The 23,139-nt window shown below is 41.2% G+C and overlaps 1 protein-coding gene across 5 annotated transcripts in view; it reads right to left on the bottom strand.

Moving 5' to 3' along the window:
- The window catches only part of ap3d1 (adaptor related protein complex 3 subunit delta 1), a 96,347-nt gene that overhangs the window by 10,175 nt on the left and 63,033 nt on the right, over positions 1-23,139 (bottom strand). For 2 of the 5 annotated variants that reach the window (XM_034179760.1, XM_034179761.1), the window contains exons 19-26: positions 22,891-22,966; positions 22,436-22,635; positions 21,891-21,964; positions 21,592-21,615; positions 11,822-11,984; positions 11,593-11,736; positions 11,114-11,167; positions 3,670-3,774 (exon numbers count right to left, since the gene is read on the bottom strand). In XM_034179760.1, the coding sequence (XP_034035651.1) occupies positions 3,670-3,774; positions 11,114-11,167; positions 11,593-11,736; positions 11,822-11,984; positions 21,592-21,615; positions 21,891-21,964; positions 22,436-22,635; positions 22,891-22,966 (840 nt within the window). The remainder of the gene's footprint in view (positions 1-3,669; positions 3,775-11,113; positions 11,168-11,592; positions 11,737-11,821; positions 11,985-21,591; positions 21,616-21,890; positions 21,965-22,435; positions 22,636-22,890; positions 22,967-23,139) is intronic. The other 3 variants (XM_034179763.1, XM_034179765.1, XM_034179764.1) reach the window with 2 other exon arrangements.

Here is a 23,139-nt window from a genome sequence, read left to right as displayed (position 1 = left end):
TGAGAAGCCCTGGCCTTGAGAAGTTATTTTATTTTAATTAATGGATGGCCAATTTTAATGGAAAAATAAATAAACAAACAAACCAAGAATCAAGTTTGTCATTTAAATATTTTTTAAGGTGGTTTTACTCACTTTTTTGTCTTTCCCATTTTTTTTTATTTTATTTCAACAAATACATTAACAAACAGTAAACAAACAATTAAGGCCACAATAACATTCACAATATTATCCTTATAAATAGAAAGAGATAGAAAATAAAAGAAATTGTACTGTAACAAAAGCAAAGGGATTCTTTAACATTAATTCTTTCGAAAGTTCCTTCCTTCCAGACAAATTTCTTTCCAATACTCTGCATTTATGAATATGGAATTTACCAAACTATATTAAAAGGTTGATAATGTATTCAGTGGTCTCTCCCATGTTTTTTTCCCCTACAGCATCTGCTATGACATCATACTATGCAGATAATATGTAAATTTATGATGACATCATTTAGCGACTTCTAGGACAGCCAATAGCTACTTTTCTTACTAATACTACGTTTACACATAACGACGACAAGTCACGAATGCCACAAAGTACACATTCTTGGCCGCTGATCACGAATGTGATGATTTGGGGCAGAGGCGTCAGGTTTCCTCAGGAACTGCTGCAACCTGTTACCACACGTTACGATTAATGGCACGTGTTGCTGGAGAATTATCAGGAACCATTACGCACGGTCAAGAATAATGTTCCGCGTTGTGACAGAACTTAGCGCATCGTTAAGTTCTGTCACGTTGTGAACGAGGTGAATTGTCTTCACACACACACCCATATTCATCCAACCGAATTCATATCGCTTCAGTTTTTCAGAAGAACTTTGTGACTGCATGCGTAGTTGGGCTCTGTGCCATGGAGTGGCGCAGAGAGGAGGAGGAGGAGGAGACGGACAGAGCCAAATGTGTGGCTTCATGCGGCTCTTGTTTTGCGCATTTCCCCAAACATCAGGCACATGCAGTAGGTGTAACACCTGCAGGAGCACTGAAATGAGGCTTTTAGCCGACTTGGTGTCAGCAATCAAACTGATTGCGGTGCAGCACGGTTTAATTGTGCGCGCGCTTCTTCCTCCATCGGACTGGAGGAGGTGCAGAGATGTCTGGCTGCACGCGAGTCTCTCGCTCCTCTGGTTCCGACTCGTTCTCCCGCTCAGGTAGAACACCTGCATACGTGTCCTGAGGAGCTTCAGCAGGAACTGTGGAATGACATTTGGAGCCGAGTTTAATTGTGCGTACGTGACAGAAAACTGATCCGTCGTGGCGCGCAGTGAAATGTGACGCTGTGTTACAAGTCGTGTCAAAACTTGACAGTTTCCGTGTCACTTCGTAATAACGCGTGACAGTTTGGGCTCCAAGAACCATCACAGGAACCACTACAAACGTTGTCACGTTCTATTAAGGATCAATACTCATCAAGACGGATCAATACGCTCAGTTGCGACCTCCACAACGTGAGACAAAACGAGGGTGGAGTGTGACATTCGTGGAAGATTTTTTGACAGGCAAAAACATGCTCCACGAATATCAAGAATATCACGCACCAACACGCCCTATTAAGAAACCTATTCAGATGCGTTAAGTCACATTAAGAATGTCAGGAATGTGTCACGAATGAAGAAAAATGACATTCGTAACGCGTCTTGGTTATGTGTAAACGCACCTTAAGGAGTTGGTGACAGTGGAATAAACAAATTATGTTAAAAGATGCCAACATGGCCCAAAACAGAAGGCTCATAGGTCCTCATCTGTATCTTTCAGAACAGTCGAGTATATAAAGTCAAAATATTGGTTGAACTGTGTACTTTTGGAACAAATCATCAAAATTTGGTTTCTAGCTTTTTTGGGGGGGGGGGGGGGGGTGTCATTTTCAATAAGATGATGAATCACTTGATCTCAACACCCTAACCCTGTCAAAAACCCAGAATTTTCTTTTTTTTTTTTTTTTACCTCTGCCAAGGAGGTTATGTTTTCGGTCGCATTTGTTTGTCTGTCAGCAGGATAATTCAAAAAGTTTTCAACGGATTTTGATGAAATTTTGTGGAGTGGTTGGAAATGACAAGAGGAACAAGTGATTAAATTTTAGTGGTGATCCGGATCACGATCCGGATCCCGATGCTAACGCGTTAGCATGTCTACGGCATTTTCAATGTTAAAAGTTAGCATTAAGCAGTTACAGCTGTCATCACGTTCGGGTGCATTTGTTTTCAAATTGTAATATTTCTTACATTTATTTTTGTTTATATATTAATAATCTAATGATTATTATATACAATATTAGAGAAAGAGACAAAAAGAAATAGATCACTGTGGCAAGGAGGGAATCTCTTTAGGGTCAGTGACCCTATGGCCTTGTTTCGAGAAGTGTTTCATAAATGTTAAAAAATTCATATATTTGCAGTTTAGTTGAATAATAAATTTAATTTTGTCTCATTTGTTTTTGTCTATAAGCACATGGAATATCAATATCAGTGTTCAGATGACAACAGCTTCAGGGAAAGGTGCACGTTGCAATAAACTGTGATGCCAAGCGCTAAGGATACATGCTATCCAGTCACAGCAGATGAAACTTTTTTTACTACATCATCATCACTACATCAGTCTAACATCATTGTTAGACTTTTTTAGGTTCAATGATTCCACGGCGTGTAGATGTTATGGCGTCAGTGACCCTATGGCCTTGGCGGAGGTTTGCACTCTCTGAGTGCTTCTAGTTTTTTTTAAATGTATTTCAACAACCAAGAATCCCAGATGGATCAATTTTGGTAGAAATATTACTTTAACAAATATCTAGAGCTGATTAGATTTTAGCCTAGTTTGGTTAAAGGCCAAGGTCAAAGAAAACATGGTACAAAAACACTTTTTTGTATATCTCCATCACAAACCTAGATGAATGAGCTAAAGCATCTACAGGGATTAAAGGGAAAAAAAAAAATCTTGTGACTGAATTTTTTTTTTCAAGCCCAAATCATAAGCTGTTCACATCTACCTTTTTTATAGAAACTCTTTTGCAATTGTGTCCTAGCATGTAAGGTAAAACAAGATGGAGACATAAGAAAACAGCAAGTTGTCCTCCTGTTGAACAACATTATATTTCACTATCCATTGCTGCTCTTTTCTAATGCAACCCCATATTGTAGAAAGGCTTCAACCTACACATTATTTAAATACATCAGGGAACAGCTTTTCTAGAGCTTTTACTTTATTCAATACCAATTAAAATTTTGAAATTGTTGGGGGGGGGGGGGGTTAATCTACGGGACTAGAACCAAAGATTTTAAAGCTGACAGCGCAGCAGTTGTTATGACATTACAGATGGAAATTTTGTGGGCCTACTCACTCACAGACTGGCTCCATTATGGCCGTTTTGTCCTGCTCATCATAGGTTCCTAGCTCAGAGAAGTTAATGTAATCCTGTAAACTGGGTACTGACTCTAGGCGGGCAACAGTGGAAATGGCCTTTATAAACTGAATCAGTATTCAAACATGGATTTCAGAAAAAATATTCCATATCAGTCATGTTCGAGCCGTGGTACACCGCTTCTACAAGTTCATGTGCCAAAAAGCTGGCAACATGTTGAAACAAAGCTGAATGTTGTGAATCAGAGTTACAGTTTCATTAGTGGTGCCTTACAGTCTCCTCAGTCTCTGCATCTTTGGATTCATCGGGGTCAGAATGTGGCCCTGAAGCTGCCTTAGGGACTTGAGCGTCATCTGCTGCTGCTACTGTTGCTGCTTCCTGTTCTCACACATAAACAAACCAAGCAAGTTCAGAAGAGAACAGCCATGACACGCAACAGTGTCATTTGTTAGTTCTGTGTCCACAGGAAGAAAAAAATAAAAAAAGCTGCTGAAGATCGTGCATTCACCAAATCATTCATATATACGTCAAAGACTTGTTTTTTTTAACTAAAACTACCACAAAACAGACTACTGCCCAGGCAAATGAGGTAAACCATAAGTGAGGCCTTGCAGGAAGCCAGACGACCGTTATTTCAATTATATGTAGTTGCTTTATTTCACCAGGCAGCAGTATGGTTTGCACCGCCGGTTGCACAGACAGTCTGACTCCCAGAACACTGATCATTGCTACAAAGATGTTCATGTGATCTCTTCCCTGAACCTATCGGCTACTTTAACAAGGAATACAAAAACAAACTGAAAAACAGTTGTGACCTTTCCAGAGCACATTTCTGGACACTGCTCATAAAATAAAAACAGAATTCCTCGAAATCCATGTAAAAATGCCTGAACGATGCTGTTTTAACAAACAAGAAAAGACAACGTTGCCCTAAAGACAGTGGTGAAGTTGAATGTGCAGCACTTGGTTTGCCAGCTGCACGGGGGTAAACAGGAAGGAGCTCCAGAGGGTTACCAAAATGGCAGAGATCAATGGGTGCCCTCTACCCACACTGGGGGACCTTCATGTCTCTTACTGTCTCAGGAGAGCTAACACCATCCTAAAGGACTCATCCCACCCTGGCCACTCTCTGTCAGAGCTGCTGCCATCAGGCAGACGGTACAAGGTCATTAATGCAGGTACAAATAGATTGAAAAACAGTTTCTACCCAACTGCTGTTAGAACTTTGAATGCCACTGGAACCAAGTAACCATGTCACATGCCACACTTGAAATGAGTGCAATATTTATTTATGTGCAATATCCACTGCTACTGAAATGTCCACAGTTTTGTACATAATTCGCCATTCTTTTTTATATGCAATCTCTTTTTTGCTACTATGTTCTTTATAATTTTTTTCTTTTTTAATTTGCATTCTGGACATACTTCATTCAGTTAAATTTATGTTTACTTTTCACTTCTTCAGACCTTTCAGGTCTACGCATGGTTTACTCAGGTTTATATTTGCACTGAAATGCTTGCACCTTACCTTTCGATGTACTGGTTACAATGACAAAGAATCTGTATTGGTATCTGTACGTGACCCTTGCTCATCATCATTACTGATGCACCACCGAGCAAACCTCACAATTTCCCAGACTCCAGTTCCAGGGGAGCTACTCATTGGCAAAAACATCCGGCTTTAGCTGTGCAAGTACGAACAGGCTGTTTCTGAAAGAGAGCACTCAGTGAGTCTTCTTTGAATAAATAAGACTAAAAATATTAAAAGCTGCTAAATGAAGTCAGTCTTAACACAATCTGTGTGTAACGGCATGAGTTATACTGTATGTTTAACCTCAAGCTATTTACACCAAATGAAAGCAGTCATTCATAGCTTTGAATGACTTTCGTAGCTCATTCATAGTCCAATGGACTATATGCACGGAGTGGTGTGACGTATTTCCTTTAAAATCTCTGACTGCTGTGTCATTTCCGGTTATGGCGGATGCCAGTGTTTGATTCTGTTCAATATCCGAAAACTTTAATCAATTTACAACGTTTATAGTATTTTTTTGTCATTGGTCATATTTTTGTGGTTGTGTGTATCCATCATGACATCGAAGAAGACCAAGTTTGCTTTCCAGAGGAGAGAGGACAGCACATCGAGCTATCACTGCTGTGTATCCAAATGCACAGTTTCTGTGCAGTGTAACTCCATTTTGACTTTTTTCTCTTCCCCAAAAGATGCTGAGCAGCAAAGGAAATGGGTCATAAATATTCAGAGGGATCATTTTGTAGTAACGAGTAACATGAGTCTGTTCTCGGCATTTTCTGCCTGCTGATGTGATCCAGCTGTCAACCACACGGGGGCGCCATTTGTAAAAAAAAAAAAAAAAAAAAGGAGCCGCCCCCGTTCTTTTCGAATGGAACAACTACTCCATTCCTGCCCCTCGTCCCAGTGTTTGGGAGTGAAGAGAGCAACCAAACCCTTTCGCTGATCACCTGGAGGAACCAGCAATGGAGGTAACTTTTCCTGAGCACGACTACTGCTCTTCTGCAGAGCCAGCTGCAGTGGATCTGGCGCTTGACAAAACCGAAGTGCTCCGCATCGGAGGCAGCAAACTGCTCCAAGCCAAACTTGCAGCTGATGGCTTCATAGTAAAAGAGTGCAGATACTAGACTGGCCTGCCTGCAGTCCAGACCTGTCACCCACTGAAAATGTGTGGCGCATTATGAAGCACAAACTATGATAACGGAGACCCTGTACTGTTGAACAACTGAAGTCGTACATCAAGCAAGAATGGGAAAGAATTCCACCTACAAGGCTTCAACAATTAGTGTCCTCAGTTCCCAAACGCTTATTGAGTGTTGTTAGAAGGAAAGGTGATGTAACACAGTGGTAAACATACCACTGTCCCAGGTTTTTTGAAACGTGTTGCAGGCATCCATTTCAAAATGAACAAATATTTGCACAAAGTCTATCAGTTTGAACATTAAATATCTTGTCTTTGTGGTGTATTCAAATTAATATAGGTTGAAGAGGATTTGCAAATCATTGTATTCTGTTTTTATTTACATTTTACACAACATCTCAACTTCATTGGAATTGGGGTTGTAAAATCAACAATAATGATAATAATAATATTAAAACAAACAGCTCTGGTATTGGAATAGTATAGGTGTCAGCAGATATCCAAATTCAGGTGTCGGGATGGGATCGGAAATGAAAAATTGTGGATCAGTGCATCCCTAAGAGGGTGCACAACCATTCAGAACTTTATGAGTTAACAACAGAACCTTATGGCCCAGTCACACAACGATTCCTGAACGAAGGGAAAAAGTAAAAAAACGTTACAATTCATTGAGAAAAGGTGGACGAAAGAGCTTTTATCACCGAACAGTCTGCGAAGCAAGAGCGCAAAAGGGACGAAAGAGGAACGTAACAAACCTGAAGCTCACGATCTCGACGAAACGTGCCTGGAGCCACTGCAGCAGTGTGTGTCTGCTCCAGGACTCGGCGCTGGGATGAAGCTCAAAGCGCCTGAGTCCTGGAGAAACTGCAAACAGAATCTGTGGAGATCTGTGTGCATGTCGATGGACCACCTGCTCTGGTTCCTCATCCAGAACAAGAGGGATCATCATCAGAATCCACACTGTCTGTCGACAGGCTGCGCGCTCCATCGTGCTCCAATTTAAAAAAAAAAGAAGAAAAAAAAAGTGTGCTGTGCTGTATCACAGTATTATGGTCTAAGCCATATATATTGATTTATAACAGAAAACTGTCAAAAGGGGGAATAAATATAAATATAAAGATGATTGAATATATCAGAGCAGTAAATTAATCAGTGCGTGTGAACGTGCGCATTGACTCACGTGCAGTTATTCCACCAGCTGATCACTGATCCACAACGTGAATTCTTCCTTCCAGAACAGCTCTTTATATCATCATTTTGATTCATCTGCCTGTTGCCACATGTACAGAAGGGCTGGATTGTCATTCCTACACTCATATTGTTATATTTAATACAAAATAATAAGTGCACGGAGCAGCTCCTACTGCCGCTGATGCTGCATTCAAGTACCGTCGGAAATTACACAACTTTTTCGTTGTTTCAAATTCAACAGTTGCTTGTGGCAAAATAATTAATTATATCCACACAAAAGATTAATTCTGGCCTATGTAATGTGCCTGAGCCCACTGAAGCTGCCCCCCGCCACACAGATAAAAAAATCCAAGCAAGCAGGCTGAGTTGCCTTGTAATTTCCGACGGTACATGAACGCAGCAGCAGCCTCAGCGCTCACAAACCGGCTTCTGCACTGTGTGAAAACGTTCAGCTGCTCCAATGAAGTCAAATTAAACAATAACATTACAAAAACTACACAAATGATTAAAAAACGTCAAGAACGACAGCAAAACGAAACACAGACGAACTGAGGTTTTCGTTGCCCTTCGTTCAAATTTTTCAAAAGTTTAAAAATCCTGACGAAGCACCCGCTGCAGGAACGAAGCTGCGCGAAGGTTAAACAATGCCAACGACAGTCAACGAAAGTCCAGATTTCTTGCTTCGTCAGGGCTTCGTCACCCTTCGTTAAGTGCCGTGTGACTGGGCTATTACAGTCCACCCTCGTATGAACAGGTAGACGATGTAAAGGAGCCAACACCAATAACTGCTGATTTTCAAGAATATTACTTCTAAAGTTAGAAGAGGTGGTGGCCATGTGGTTAGTGCGGTTGGATTCAGTGCGGAAGGTTCTGGGTTCAAACCCCACCCCTGCCCATTTCTCCATGTAATGTGGAGTTGTGTCAGGAAGGGCGTAAAACGTGAACCAAATCAACATGCAGATCCAGATTTTTTTTTTTTTTTTTTTGGGGTGGAAGCTATGTGGGTTGAGAATTCTAGATTGCCAAACAAAACGCAATATGATTTTCTGTATAACTGGTAAGGCAGTGCATGTTTGGTATCCTTTATTTTTATGTTTTACAATGTATGAAGATAATACGAGCGAGGCGCCGTGCAGTGGCGCGAAGTTCGCTTTTATGGTAGATGAAGGCACAAACCGGAAATGACACAAAAAGAAGAAGCCGCAAACCGGAAATGACATGGTGAGATGCTTCGCTAGTTCATGTCCACAACATATACATACAGTGAGGAAAATAAGTATTTGAACACCCTGCGGTTTTGCAAGTTCTCCCACTTAGAAATCATGGAGGGGTCTGAAATTTTCATCTTAGGTGCATGTCCACTGTGAGAGACACAATCTAAAAAAAAAAAAAAAAAAAATCCGGAAATCACAATGTATGATTTTTTAATAATTTATTTGTATGTTACTGCTGCAAATAAGTATTTGAACACCTACCAACCAGCAAGAATTCTGGCTCACACAGACCTGTTAATTTTTCTTTAAGAAGCCCTCTTATTCTGCACTCTTTACCTGTATTAACTGCACCTGTTTAAACTTGCTACCTGAATAAAAGACACCTGTAAACACAATCAATCACACTCCAACCTGTCCACCATAGCCAAGACCAAAGCGCTGTCTAAGAACACCAGGGACAAAACCGCAGACCTGCACAAGGCTGGGATGGACTACAGGACAACAGGCAAGCCAGCTTGGTAGAAGACAACTGTTATGATTATTTATTAGAAAGCAGGAGAAACACAAGATGACTGTCAATCTCCCTCGGTCTGGGATTCCATGCAAGATCTCACTTTGTGGGGTAAGGATGATTCTGAGAAAGCTCAGAACTACACAGGAGGACCTGGTCAATGACCCGAAGAGAGCTGGGACCACAGTCAAAGATTACATTAGTAACACAGGACGCTGTCATGGTTTAAAATCCTGCAGGGCAGCAAGATCCCCCTGCTCAAGCCAGCACATGTCCAGGCCCATTTGAAGTTCACCAGTGACCATCTGGATGATCCAGAGGAGGCATGGGAGAAGGTCATGTGGTCAGATGACACCAGAATAGAGCTTTTTGGAATCAACTCCACTTGCCATGTTTAGAGGATGAGAACAACCCCAAGAAAACCATCCCAACCGTGAAGCATGGGGGTGGAAACATCATACTCTGGGGGTGCTCTTCTGCAAAGGACAGGATGACTGCACCATATTGAAGGGAGGATGGATGGGGTCATGTATTGCGAGATTTTGGCAAACAACCTCCTTCCCTCAGTAAGAGCATTGAAGATGGGTCATGACTGGGTCTTCCAGCATGACAATGACCCCAAACACACAGCCAGGGCAACTAAGGAGGGGTTCCGTAAGAAGCATTTCAAGGTCCTGGAGTGGCCTGGCCAGTCTCCAGACCTGAACTCAATAGAAAATCTTTGGAGGGAGCTGAAACTCCAAATCTTAAAGATCTAGAGAAGATCTGTATGGAGGAGTGGACCAAAATCCCTGCTGCAGTGTGTGCAAATCTGGTGAAAAACGTTTGACCTCTGTAATTGCAAACAAAGGCTACTGTACCAAATATTAACATTGATTTTCACAGGTGTTGAAATACTTATTTGCAGCAGTAACATACAAATAAACTATTTAAAAAAAAAAAAAAAAAAAAATCATTACACTGTGATTTCCGGATTCTTTTTTTTTAGGTTACGTTTCTCACAGTGGACATGCACCTAAGATGAAAATTTCAGACCCCTCCATGATTTCTAAGTGTGAGAACTTGCAAAACCGCAGGGTGTTCAAATACTTATTTCCCTCACTGTATACTATGTTCATGGCTATGTTACAAAGTTTTTCCCCATTTTAATGACAAAACTTTTCAATTACTTATTGGATTAAAAAACAAAAACAAAAGAAGAGTAAAGACTGAGAAGCTCACACTCAGCTACACATTGCCACATCTCTATGGGTAGGACAACTTCCTACCTAATCATTTTCTACCCTTAGGCCATTCGCTGTTTTAATGTTTCCCATAATCCCCCTGGTGTCCCCTGTGCTTCCCAGAATGCACTGCAGCACCAGCAGAGCTGCGGCATTTCAAAGCCATGTAAACAATGGCTGGGAAGGATGCGGATGGTGTTGATCCAGCAAGTTCACGTGCGATTATGATGACACGTTCTCCCAAGTTGAGAGGGTTATCTAGAAGAGGTGTAGCTGTGATGGACTCCTGCTGTGCCCCGATGTTGTCTTGTTGTCCATACTTCATGAGGTATGTTTACATTGTGCTACGATGTGCTTTTAAAACTCTTAAATTCTGCCAAAGGTGCTTTTTATTTTCCTGTGCACAGCTCTAACACCATCAATAAGCACAATCCCACATGTATTTATGGAGGAAGAAGTCTGAGAACAAATAAGGTCATGCAACAGTGACAGGATTACAACAAGAAAAAAAACAACTGCAGGCCAGATTCCACGGAAACTCAGGCACTCTCCGCTAACATCAACACAAAACTACCACCGCTGTGAACACCACAGTGATGAACACACAAACATAGGTGTGTATATACACGCACACATACAGAGGAAAAAAAGGAAAAGACTGGAGAATGAAAGAGCAAAATGTTAGGTGACCTGTCCAACGTCCAAAGTCATGTCAAAAATGTGACGTGGGCTAGAAAAACAAGAAACCCAGAGAAAATGGACAGTATGGCGAAAGTGATGCAACACAACATACAAGTTAAGACATTACAAACACGGAATTATGGAAGTGGACATACGCTGTATAAGTGGAGGGGGAAGAGAGAGAGAGAGAGAGAGAGAGCGCGAGAGAGAAGGGGGTGACTCAACCTGGGTGTTAGAGGACACTGGAGCGTTTGAGAGCCAGAAATCCAGATCCGAAACCTAAGAGAGCAAGGAAGGGAGAGGAGTACGAGGAGGTGAGAGGGTGAGGGGCAAATAGTTTCTGTTCCTTACTGTTCATGAAAATGGATACAGAGATTACACGGTTCAATTTCATGAATAAATCAAGTATGTGGCAAGCGACTACTCTGTCATCTAAGAGGAAACTGATACTTGATCATAGAGCTGACTGAAAGAGAGGCTGAGAAGAAGCAATGGACGTGTGGCGTCAATGAAAATGATTGCCAGCTGTGCGCTCGCCATGGCCCAACACAAATTGCAGTCTGTTAACCATTTTGATTCTGAACAAACCATGTAATCTATTTTTAATCATGAATTTCTGGTCAGAATATTGCGTTTAAGAATTGTTGGCCAAATGTGAGCTTGGAAAAAAACTTGTGAGGAACTCTACCTTTGTAATGGCATACCTCTGCACTGGTGGAAGTGGGCGGTGCTACCACCTCATTGGTTCCTTCTGTTTGGACCACGGGCTCATCTGGCACAGCTCCAAGAAGGTCCTCCTCTTTTTCTTGACTTTTGTGTTTTTTCTTCTTTTTCTCTTCTTTGGTCCTCTGTGAACAAAATCCCTCGCTGTGTGAGTGACATCAAGAAACACAGTTGAGAACAGATATAAAATGGCTCGTGTGTCGTTTTTACCTTCCTGTCTTTATCCTTCTTTTTCTCCCTCTTTTCTTTGCTGCTCTTCTTCTTAGGCTCCTGTGAGATGCCACTTTCTGCATCTCCATCCTCCATTGGACTTTTTGGAACCTCTGCTGGACGATGTGACCTGACCAGTATCTTCTCGCTGTCTGCAAGTGGTCTGGATGCACAAAAGAGTTTGATGAACACATTGCATTTGACTTATCAGTCCATCAAGAGTCACTGGAAAGCCGTTCGAGCATCCATAACTGTTTTCAAGGATTACTGATTTGTTAGCCGAGGTGAAGCATTGTTGGGTGCAGCCATCTACTCTTTTCAAGCTCAGCAGCCAGGCTTCATTCAAAGCATTGAGTCAAGCCATTCCTCTGCAGTAGCAGGTCTTAGAGCGCCGACACATTCAATGGCAGCTTCACTACAGCTGTCCAGTTTATTTCCTAAAGTCTCACACTTTGATTAAGTAAGCACATGCACTACAGCCACCTGCTACTCCTGTAGATTACCTGACATGAACATTTCCTATCTCTCCCTGCTCTGGCTGCATCAGATCAAACCAGATCTGGTGTCTCCTAGTTTTTACACTGTCATGTTAATTAACAATGAGCAAACTCAAATGGATTGGTGATTTCCAAGGATATAATTGGTAACCAATTAAACTTTTCAATTTTTTGTTATTTATTTATTTACTTTGGACTTTTGGTTTAGATCTGATTTGCAATCACGGTAAATTTGTAATAAACGTAAAAAAAAAAAAAAAAAAAAAATCATTTTTCGGCAGTTTTTGTTGAAATTTTCAATGTGTTTAGAACTTTTCAAATGTCGATTTACACAGACGTTTCAATATTTATAGATTCTACAATGAAACATAAAACAAAGTTGAAGCAGTCAGACACAGCAAAAAAATAGTAAAATTAAAAAAAAAAACCTTAAAGTCTCAAGAAACATTTTTTTTTACCCTCTTCTACTATCCAAGCAGGTAATTTCCATTTCAAAGTAAAAATGTTTTGTCATGTGGTTTGTGTGATTACTTCCATGATTATTCCATGATCAGAACTGATCAATGGAATTTATAATGCTTGAAGTATTTAAACTGAACACGAAAAATGTCTTAGCAACATGATCTTCCATTGACAATGTCCTCATTACTCAAACCACGTCCACATGGTCTCGCCAGAAGCAACAATTTGGATCATGTTTTACCAAAATTGTTGCAACTTTAATTTTTGACCCCTGTACAACTTGAAATTGATTTTTGCCTCATTCATTCATAGTCCAAACTTTATGAGACAAATAATGCGGTATTACTTTTCAACATGATCGGAGGGAATTGAAATTTTGACCCTGTTTTGTAACCCTTCATTGACCCATACCTAGCTATGTCTGCCACCCTGAAATGGTCATCATACATTTTTGTGTATGTTATGGTATGTTGAAGCTGAATTGTTAAGTGACTGTAGTGCCTTTTCAGGCACTTCTCATTTAAAGAAAACTTTGTTTTGCAGTTACTAAGAGTCAGCCTACATTAAAAAAAAAAAAAAAAAAAAAATCACACAATATAAACCAAAAACAAACAACAACAAAAACACCCTCATATTGGATAGACACCATGTTCCTGTTGAGGGTAAGTGCTTTTCCGACTGACGTACATTACTAGCTAGATTGTAGCAGTTTGTTGTCACAGAAACAAATCCCACAAGAAATGCTTTTTTATTTTTAAGAAATCATTAAGATAAGGCACTGGAATCAAGTGTTTTTTGGCACCCTCTCAGCCCTTTTGTGGTTGGAGGTGGGGGGGACACTACATGGACGCAAGGCCGAACAGTATATAATTGAAGTGGGATGAAAGAATGAATGAATAGTTAATGCCAATATGTTTTTAAGAACCTTATCCGGGATTGCAGTTACTGCAACATCTAGTCCTGAGATCAGCAGCAGTAGGTTAAAATGGCTTCTAAAGGCCCGGTCACACAGCATACAATGATTCCTGAACAAAGAGAAAAAGTTAAAAAAAAAGTCACAATTCGTTGAGAAAAGGTGGATGAACTAGTTTTATCTATTTTCTGGTTTACCGCAGTCTAGCATTAGAGGTCTCCAATTGGTTCAAAATGCTGCAGCCAGACTTTTGACACGAAGCAGAAAGTTCGACCACATTACACCCATTTTAGCATCCCTTCACTGGCTTCCTGTCCCAGTGAGATCAGATTTTAAGGTTCTGCTACTAACCTATAAAATTATTGATGGACTGGCACCTCACAACCTAGCTGACCTAATTAAAACCTTACGTACCGGCTCGGGCTTTACGTTCTCAGGGTGAAGGACTACGTCGTGTCCCTAAGGTGAATAAGAAGTCTGCGGGTCACAGAGCTTTCTCTTATCGTGCCCCTGTTCTGTGGAATGATCTCCCTGCGTCAATAAAACAGTCAGATTCTGTGGAGACTTTCAAGTCCAGACTTAAGACGCACTTATTTTCCCTTTCATATGGCTAGCATACTGGTACAGTTTTGTTATATGCTTTTTACTCTTAATTCATTTATTAGTGATTGGAGCGGCCCGCGGCCTCAACCTTTACCTAAATTCTGGGTCTTTTAGTGAAGTTTAGGGCTAATGGCCGGCAATCACCTTAGTATTTCTGTTTTTCTTGTTGTTTAATGCTGGCAAATTATACAGTATTTTTTGTCTTTCTGCTGCCTGATTCTGTTTTTGTTCTCTCTGTTTAAGGTGCAGCTCCATCCAGAGATGGGAGTTGTATTCGTGTTGGCGATCCTCCTGTCCTGTGTGCCAATAGCATTTCTTGTATATTCGTCCGTGAATTGTTCTGTGAATTGTTCGGTAATTTATGTTTGTAGCATGGCCCAAGCAGAGGGTCACCCCTTTGAGTCTGGTCTGCTTGAGGTTTCTTCCTCAGAGGGAGGTTTTCATTACAACTGTTGCTCTGGGGGTTGGTAAGGTTAGACCTTACCTGTGTGAAGCGCTTTGAGGCAACTCTGTTGTGATTTGGCGCTATATAAATGAAAATAAATTGAAATTGAAATCACTGAATAGCCTGCAAACAAAGAGTGCAAAAGGGACGAAAGAGGAACAAAACAAAACCGAAGCTAACAATCTCGACGATTTAAACGAAATGACCCTGGAGTCACTGCTGGAGCAGTGTGTCTGCATCTCTGAGTTCCAGGACTTGGCACTGGGATGTAGCTCATAGCATCTGAGTCCTGGAGAAACTGCAAACAGAAGCTGTGGAGATCTGTGCACACATCAGTGGGTCCATCTGCTCTGGTTCCTCATCCAGAACAAGAGGGATCACCTCTTCATCAACAGAAACCTCACTGTCTGATGACACGCTGAGCGCTACGTCTTGCTTCAATTAAAAAAAACAACAACAAACGCTGATGTGCCGTGGTGCTGCTCTATCACTGTATTACTTTACTAAGCCATATATATTGATTTATAACAGAAAACTATCAAAAGGGGGAATAAATATAATTATTATATGGTATGTGATTTTACCAACTTCTGATTGGCCCATTCGCCACTTTCTGAGCTGTACCACATGCCGAGTTGACCGCTGGTAGAGCCGAGTACACCTCGTGTGCAACGTAGTGCTAGCCAATCGAGCGATGCCTTCTATCGATAACGACCAATCAGATAACACGATACAACGCCTACTTCGGCCCGCTTTGAGTTGCATCGTGCGTCGTCATGACGACGCCATGTACACAATGTAGTAAAAACTAAGGGCACAGAAAAAAAAAAACGTTGCTGACTACAGCAGCTCCTCAGTCTTCTCTCACAAATGTGTTTAAATACAGTCCATAAAAGTCCTGCTCACAGACTGACTGACAGAAACAGGACATGTCCACCTCAAGTATAACTCCAGACATCTCCACTCACAGACGGTTTGTTCGCGCGCGCATCTCAGAGTCAAAGTAGGAAAGAAACTAGAACAGAACTCAGAGCGCAGACCTGCAGCTCAGCACAAATATAAACTAGAAGATAAATCAGAGTGCACAGTCTGTCTGCAGCCAAACTGCACTCTGATTCCTCTGTGCAGAGAACCTGCAGGCTGTGTTCTCACCTTCTCTCTGCCCCCTGCTACGCGCACCTGACGCAAACATTCCTGCGTTGTCATGACACCACAGGAAGCTCGAGGCAGCCCCGGTGTGAAAGGGGCTTTAGAGATTGTGCTCATGAAGTATTTTGGACCTGTTGGTGCAGTATGACAGTAATAATAAAGAGCTGAAACTTGAGATTGATTTTCAGTTTTAGTATGTTTGACAAACTCCCAATTTTCTTGTTTACCATATAATAAAACAGTTATAGACTTTTAATTTCAGTGTACCGGCATTCGTTCAAATTTTTCAACAGTTTAAAAAACCTGACGAAGCGCCAGCTGCAGGAACGAAGGTGCGTGAAGGTTTCAATCAACTCAATCAATCAATCAACTTTTTTCTTATATAACGCCAAATCACAACAAACAGTTGCCCCAAGGCGCTCCATATTGTAAGGCAAGGCCATACAATAATTATAAAAAACCCCAACGGTCAAAACGACCCCCTATGAGCAAGCACTTGGCAACAGTGGGAAGGAAAAACTCCCTTTTAACAGGAAGAAACCTCCAGCAGAACCAGGCTCAGGGAGGGGCAGTCTTCTGCTGAGACTGGTTGGGGCTGAGGGAAAAAAAACAGGAAAAAGACATGCCGTGAAGGGGGGCAGAGATCGATCACTAATGATTAAATGCAGAGTGATGCATACGGAGCAAAAAGAGAAAGAAACAGTGCATCATGGGAACCCCCCCCACAATCTACGTCTAAAGCAGCATAACCAAGGGATGGTCCAGGGTCACCCGATCCAGCCCTAACTATAAGCCTTAGCGAAAAGGAAAGTTTTAAGCCTAATCTTAAAAGTAGAGAGGGTATCTGTCTCCCTGATCTGAATTGGGAGCTGGTTCCACAGGAGAGGAGCCTGAAAGCTGAAGGCTCTGCCTCCCATTCTACTCTTACAAACCCTAGGAACTACAAGTAAGCCCGCAGGCTGAGAGCGAAGCGCTCTAATGGGGTAATATGGTACTATGAGGTCCCTAAGATAAGATGGGACCTGATTATTCAAAACCTTATAAGTAAGAAGAAGAATTTAAATTCTATTCTAGAATTAACAGGAAGCCAATGAAGAGAGGCCAACACGGGTGAGATATGCTCTCTCCTGCTAGTCCCCGTCAGTACTCTAGCTGCAGCATTCTGAACCAACTGAAGGCTTTTTAGGGAACTTTTAGGACAACCTGATAATAATGAATTACAATAGTCCAGCCTAGAGGAAATAAATGCATGAATTAGTTTTTCAGCATCACTCTGAGACAAGACCTTTCTGATTTTAGAGATATTGCGTAAATGCAAAAAGGCAGTCCTACATATTTGTTTAATATGCGCTTTGAATGACATATCCTGATCAAAAATGACTCCAAGATTTCTCACAGTATTACTAGAGATCAGGGAAATGCCATCCAGAGTAACGATCTGGTTAGACACCATGCTTCTAAGATTTGTGGGGCCAAGTACAATACTTCAGTTTTATCTGAGTTTAAAAGCAGGAAATTAGAGGTCATCCATGTCTTTATGTCTGTAAGACAATCCTGCAGTTTAGCTAATTGGTGTGTATCCTCTGGCTTCATGGATAGATAAAGCTGGGTATCATCTGCGTAACAATGAAAATTTAAGCAATACCGTCTAATAATACTGCCTAAGGGAAGCATGTATAAAGTGAATAAAATTGGTCCTAGCACAGAACCTTGTGGAACTCCATAATTAACTTTAGTCCGTGAAGAAGATTCCCCATTTACATGAACAAACTGTAATCTATTAGACAAATATGATTCAAACCACCGCAGCGCAGTGCCTTTAATACCTATGACATGCTCTAATCTCTGTAATAAAATTTTATGGTCAACAGTATCAAAAGCAGCACTGAGGTCCAACAGAACAAGCACAGAGATAAGTCCACTGTCCGAAGCCATAAGAAGATCATTTGTAACCTTCACTAATGCTGTTTCTGTACTATGATGAATTCTAAACCTGACTGAAACTCTTCAAATAGACCATTCCTCTGCAGGTGATCAGTTAGCTGTTTTACAACTACCCTCTCAAGAATCTTTGAGAGAAAAGGAAGGTTGGAAATTGGCCTATAATTAGCTAAGATAGCTGGGTCAAGTGATGGCTTTTAAGTAATGGTTTAATTACTGCCACCTTAAAGGCCTGTGGTACATAACCAACTAACAAAGATAGATTGATCATATTTAAGATTGAAGCATTAAATAATGGTAGGACTTCCTTGAGCAGCCTGGCAGGAATGGGGTCCAATAAACATGCCGATGGTTTGGACGAAGCAACCAATGAAAAATTACTCAGACAGAACAACTGGAGAGAAAGAGTCTAACCAAATACCGGCATCACTGAAAGCAGCCAAAGATAACGATACATCTTTGGGATGGTTATGAGTAATTTTTTCTCTAATAGTCAAAATTTTGTTAGCAAAGAAAGTCATGAAGTCATTACTAGTTAAAGTTAATGGAATACTCAGCTCAATAGAGCTCTGACTCTTTGTCAGCTTAGCTACAGTGCTGAAAAGAAACCTGAGGTTATTCTTATTTTCTTCAATTAGTGATGAGTAGAAAGATGTCCTAGCTTTACGGAGGGCTTTTTTATAGAGCAACAAACTCTTTTTCCAGGCTAAGTGAAGATCTTCTAAATTAGTGAGACGCCATTTCCTCTCCAACTTACGGGTTATCTGCTTTAAGCTACGAGTTTGTGAGTTATACCACGGAGTCAGACACTTCTGATTTAAAGCTCTCTTTTTCAGAGGAGCTACAGCATCCAAAGTTGTCTTCAAAGAGGATGTAAAACTATTGACGAGATACTCTATCTCCCTTACAGAGTTTAGGTAGCTACTCTGCTCTGTGTTGGTATATGACATTAGAGAACATAACGAAGGAATCATATCCTTAAACCTAGTTACAGCGCTTTCTGAAAGACTTCTAGTGTAATGAAACTTATTCCCCACTGCAGGGTAGTCCATCAGGGTAAATGTAAATGTTATTAAAAAATGATCAGACAGAAGGGAGTTTTCAGGGAATACTGTTAAGTCTTCTATTTCCATACCATAAGTCAGAACAAGATCTAAGATATGATTAAAGTGGTGGTGGACTCATTTACTTTTTGAGCAAAGCCGATAGAGTCTAATAATAGATTAAATGCAGTGTTGAGGCTGTCATTCTCAGCATCTGTGTGGATATTAAAATCGGCCACTATAATTATCTTATCTGAGCTAAGCACTAAGTCAGACAAAAGGTCTGAAAATTCACAGAGAAACTCACAGTAACGACCAGGTGGACGATAGATAATAACAAATAAAACTGGTTTTTGGGACTTCCAATTTGGATGGACAAGACTAAGAGACAAGCGTTCAAATGAATTAAAGCTCTGTCTAGGTTTTTGATTAATTAATAAGCTGGAATGAAAGATTGCTGCTAATCCTCCGCCACGGCCCGTGCTACGAGCATTCTGACAGTTAGTGCGACTCGGGGGTGTTGACTCATTTAAACTAACATATTCATCCTGCTGTAACCAGGTTTCTGTTAGGCAGAATAAATCAATACGTTGATCAATTATTATGTCATTTACCAACAGGGACTTAGAAGAGAGAGACCTAATGTTTAATAGACCACATTTAACTGTTTTAGTCTGTGGTGCAATTGAAGGTGCTATATTATTTTTTCTTTTTGAATTTTTATGCTTAAATAGATTTTTGCTGGTTATTGGTGGTCTGGGAGCAGGCACCATCTCTACGGGGATGGGGCAACGAGGGGATGGCAGGGGGAGAGAAGCTGCAGAGAGGTGTATAAGACCACAGCTCTGCCTCCTGGTCCCAACGCTGGACAGTCACAGTTTGGAGGATCCAAGAAAATTGGCCAGATTTCTAGAAATGAGAGCTGCTCCATCTAAAGTGGGATGGATGCCGTCTCTCCTAACAAGACCAGGTTTTCCCCAGAAGCTTTGCCAATTATCAATGAAGCCCACCTCATTTTTTGGACACCACTCAGACAGCCAGCAATTCAAGGAGAACATGCGGCTAAACATGTCACTCCCGGTCCGATTGGGGAGGGGCCCAGAGAAAACAACAGAGTCCGACATTGTTTTTGCAAAGTTACACACCGATTTAATGTTAATTTTAGTGACCTCCGATTGGCGTAACCGAGTGTCATTACTGCCGACGTGAATTACAATCTTACCAAATTTACGCTTAGCCTTAGCCAGCAATTTCAAATGTCCTTCGATGTCGCCTGCTCTGGCCCCCGGAAGACAATTGACAATGGTTGCTGGTGTCGCTAACTTCACATTTCTCAAAACAGAGTCGCCAATAACCAGAGTTTGATCCTCGGCGAGTGTATCGTCGAGTGGGGAAAAACGGTTTAGAGATGGAACGGGTTGACGGTGTACACGGGGCTTCTGTTTAGGGCTACGCTTCCTCCTCACAGTCACCCAGTCAGCCTGCTTTCCCGACTGCCCGGGATCTGCCAGGGGGAACTAGCGGCGGCTAAGCTACCTTGGTCCGCACCGACTACAGGGCCTGGCTAGCTGTAGAATTTTCCACGGTGCGGAGCCGAGTCTCCAATTCGCCCAGCCTGGCCTCCAAAGCTACGAATAAGCTGCACTTATTACAAGTACCGTTACTGCTAAAGGAGGCCGAGGAATAACTAAACATTTCACACCCAGAGCAGAAAAGTGCGGGTGAGACAGGAGAAGCCGCCATGCTAAATCGGCTAAGAGCTAGTAGCTACGCAACCTAGCGGATTCCTAAAAACACACGAAGTGAATAATGTGTAAATAATTTAAAGGTGATTCAGCAGAAGGAGTGCCCCAATCAAGGCACCAAACAGGCCATGAAGCAGCACAGGCAACGCACGACAACAGCGAACGCACGACAACGGTGCTAAAACAAAACAAAAATCAACCAAACACGCTGTGGAGCAGCACAGACAACGCACAACAACAGTGCTAAAAGAGAAAAAAATAAAATAAAATAAAAAAAAATAAAAACGAAAGCGTTAGTAAGCTAGTTAGCTTGCCAACGCTGATGAAAGTTAGCTGATAAAAGTGCTCCGTCGCGATGTTTCGACCGTTAGAGGTCTTCCTTAGGCGTTGGAGCACAGCAAAAAAGTAAAAAAAAAAAAGTAAAAAGGTAAAAAAGTCTTGAAAAAGACTGTTAATTCAAGTCCAAAGCAGCAGGTAGCAGTCTCTGTGTAAACAGTCCCAACAGAGAGCCAAAATTCTGATGTGGATTCTGATACAGAATTACCGTTTACCGTTTTACCGTTTCAATGCCAACGAAAGTCCAGACTTCTTGTTTTATTTGGGCTTCGTTGCCCTTTGTTAAGTGCTGTGTGACTGGGCCATTAAGACTATGTTTTCTCGATCAAAGAGAACTTTTTAACTTTACTGCTCCCAGAAATCAGTTTGTACAAAAATCCTGCTGATATTATCAAGCTGATACAGACTACAAACACATCAGTGTAAGATTAAAACTTATATTTGATATTATGAGTTCAAAGGCTGTAGTAAGTATGATGTTTAAATTACAAGAACTAAAAACAGAGATAGCAGTTACAACAAGCCCCTAAAAAGCAAAGAAAAGGAAGGGCAGGCTATGTTAGTGACAGGAGATAAAAAGACAGCAAGGCATCATCTATAGTTGGGCCCAGGTCCTGTAAACGGGGGAACACTCACCTGCGCCCAGCAGTTTCCACCAAGCTGACCAGACAAAGAGGGAATAAAAGGTGTGTATGTGTCCATAGAAAAGAAGAAAGCACAACCACTTGTGAAGGAGGAGTCTCGTCCTCTGGGACATTTTGCCCAGGAACCTCAGAAACACATATTCCAAAATAAAGCTTAAAAAAAGAAGCTACAATGCTAGAATGAATGTCAAATTTTCAACAACAAACCAGCTCATTTAGATCTAAATTATGTGCTAGTAACTTCTAAAACTTCAATGGACTACATACAGGAGCTAAATAATATGGACTCACTTGTCGAGGTCGATGTCAAGGGCTTTGTGAGGGTCATTAGGGTCTTTTTCATCATCATCGCTAGGTAAGGCATTCTGCAACAACGAGGTACAAACATTACAAAAACAGTTAATAACATTCTGAATAACTGTACATGTACAAAACTGAGATGCTGATATACTAGACTTCCTGCATTGAATAATAAACAATACAGTAACTCTGATTCGGTCTTTCATAGCATATGTCCACAGTTATACAGTCATCACACTGAATTCATAAGTTCAAATTCTGTGATCCAGCATGAAAGAGAGAGAGAGAGAAAGAGAAAATATTCATTTTACAGTCTGCACAGTTCAAAAAACACAGTTAATGTGACTGAGCAAAGCTCTAAGAAATTCAAAATTCCACTTTTGATTTTAAAACGATTATTCAGCTCTGAAAGCAACCATCAAACGTTGGATCCAAAGGATGTTTTGCCCAAGTAGCAAGATGGGTACAGAAATGGTCTGCCAGAGGTCTTGTGTTCCTCTTTAAACCAACATTTTTTTCCACAGGGCTCTGCCTACCTCTGGCATCTCCTCTGTAACGATGTCAACCATATGTGCTGGTGTGATATCCTCTTCGCTCTCTGGGCCAGAATCGTGCTTCTTCCCTCTCCCGCTGCGCTTTTCTTTCCTCTTCTTCTTCTCCTTCTTCTTCTTCTCGGCTCTCTCTTTCTGCCGACGCTCCTCCTCTAACTTTACGTACTGGTCAGACATAGGCAGACCTATAGCAAAGAAGAAAACTATCTTCAGGCATTTGCACAAGGCAAAAATAAATAAATAATAGTACCATATATGAGGAAATGAGAAAAGAAGAAATGTTTTTGTTTACAAAACAGTAAAAACCAAATGAAATGGGAGCAGCTCAAAAACATTAAGTGAACAAAAACTTTAATGCATCATGTTTTATCTTCCAGAATTAAGAAGAAAAAAAAAACCCTGTCAGGACTTTGGGGCCGAGAGAAAAGCATGTCCCCCACCTGGGACTTTGAGAGGCACACTGAGGTCAATCTGCACAACTGGGATGTGCTCCACTCCAGGAGTGTCCTGGTACACCTACACAGGAGAAACTTATTTAGACACAAACACCACATGCTCCTACGCACTTCACAAACACACAAAACATATTTATCAGATGTAAGTAAGGCTCAGACATCAACAAAGCAATGAGGCATAATTTGAATTTTCATACATCTCGAACATTCAGGTTTTTAAAAAGTTGGATCTTT

This window comes from Thalassophryne amazonica, chromosome 10, assembly GCF_902500255.1.
Source record: "Thalassophryne amazonica chromosome 10, fThaAma1.1, whole genome shotgun sequence".
NCBI classification, from domain to species: Eukaryota; Metazoa; Chordata; class Actinopteri; order Batrachoidiformes; family Batrachoididae; genus Thalassophryne; species Thalassophryne amazonica.
The sequence above is the reverse complement of the archived record's forward strand: the minus strand, read 5'-3'. Positions and strand labels throughout refer to the sequence as shown.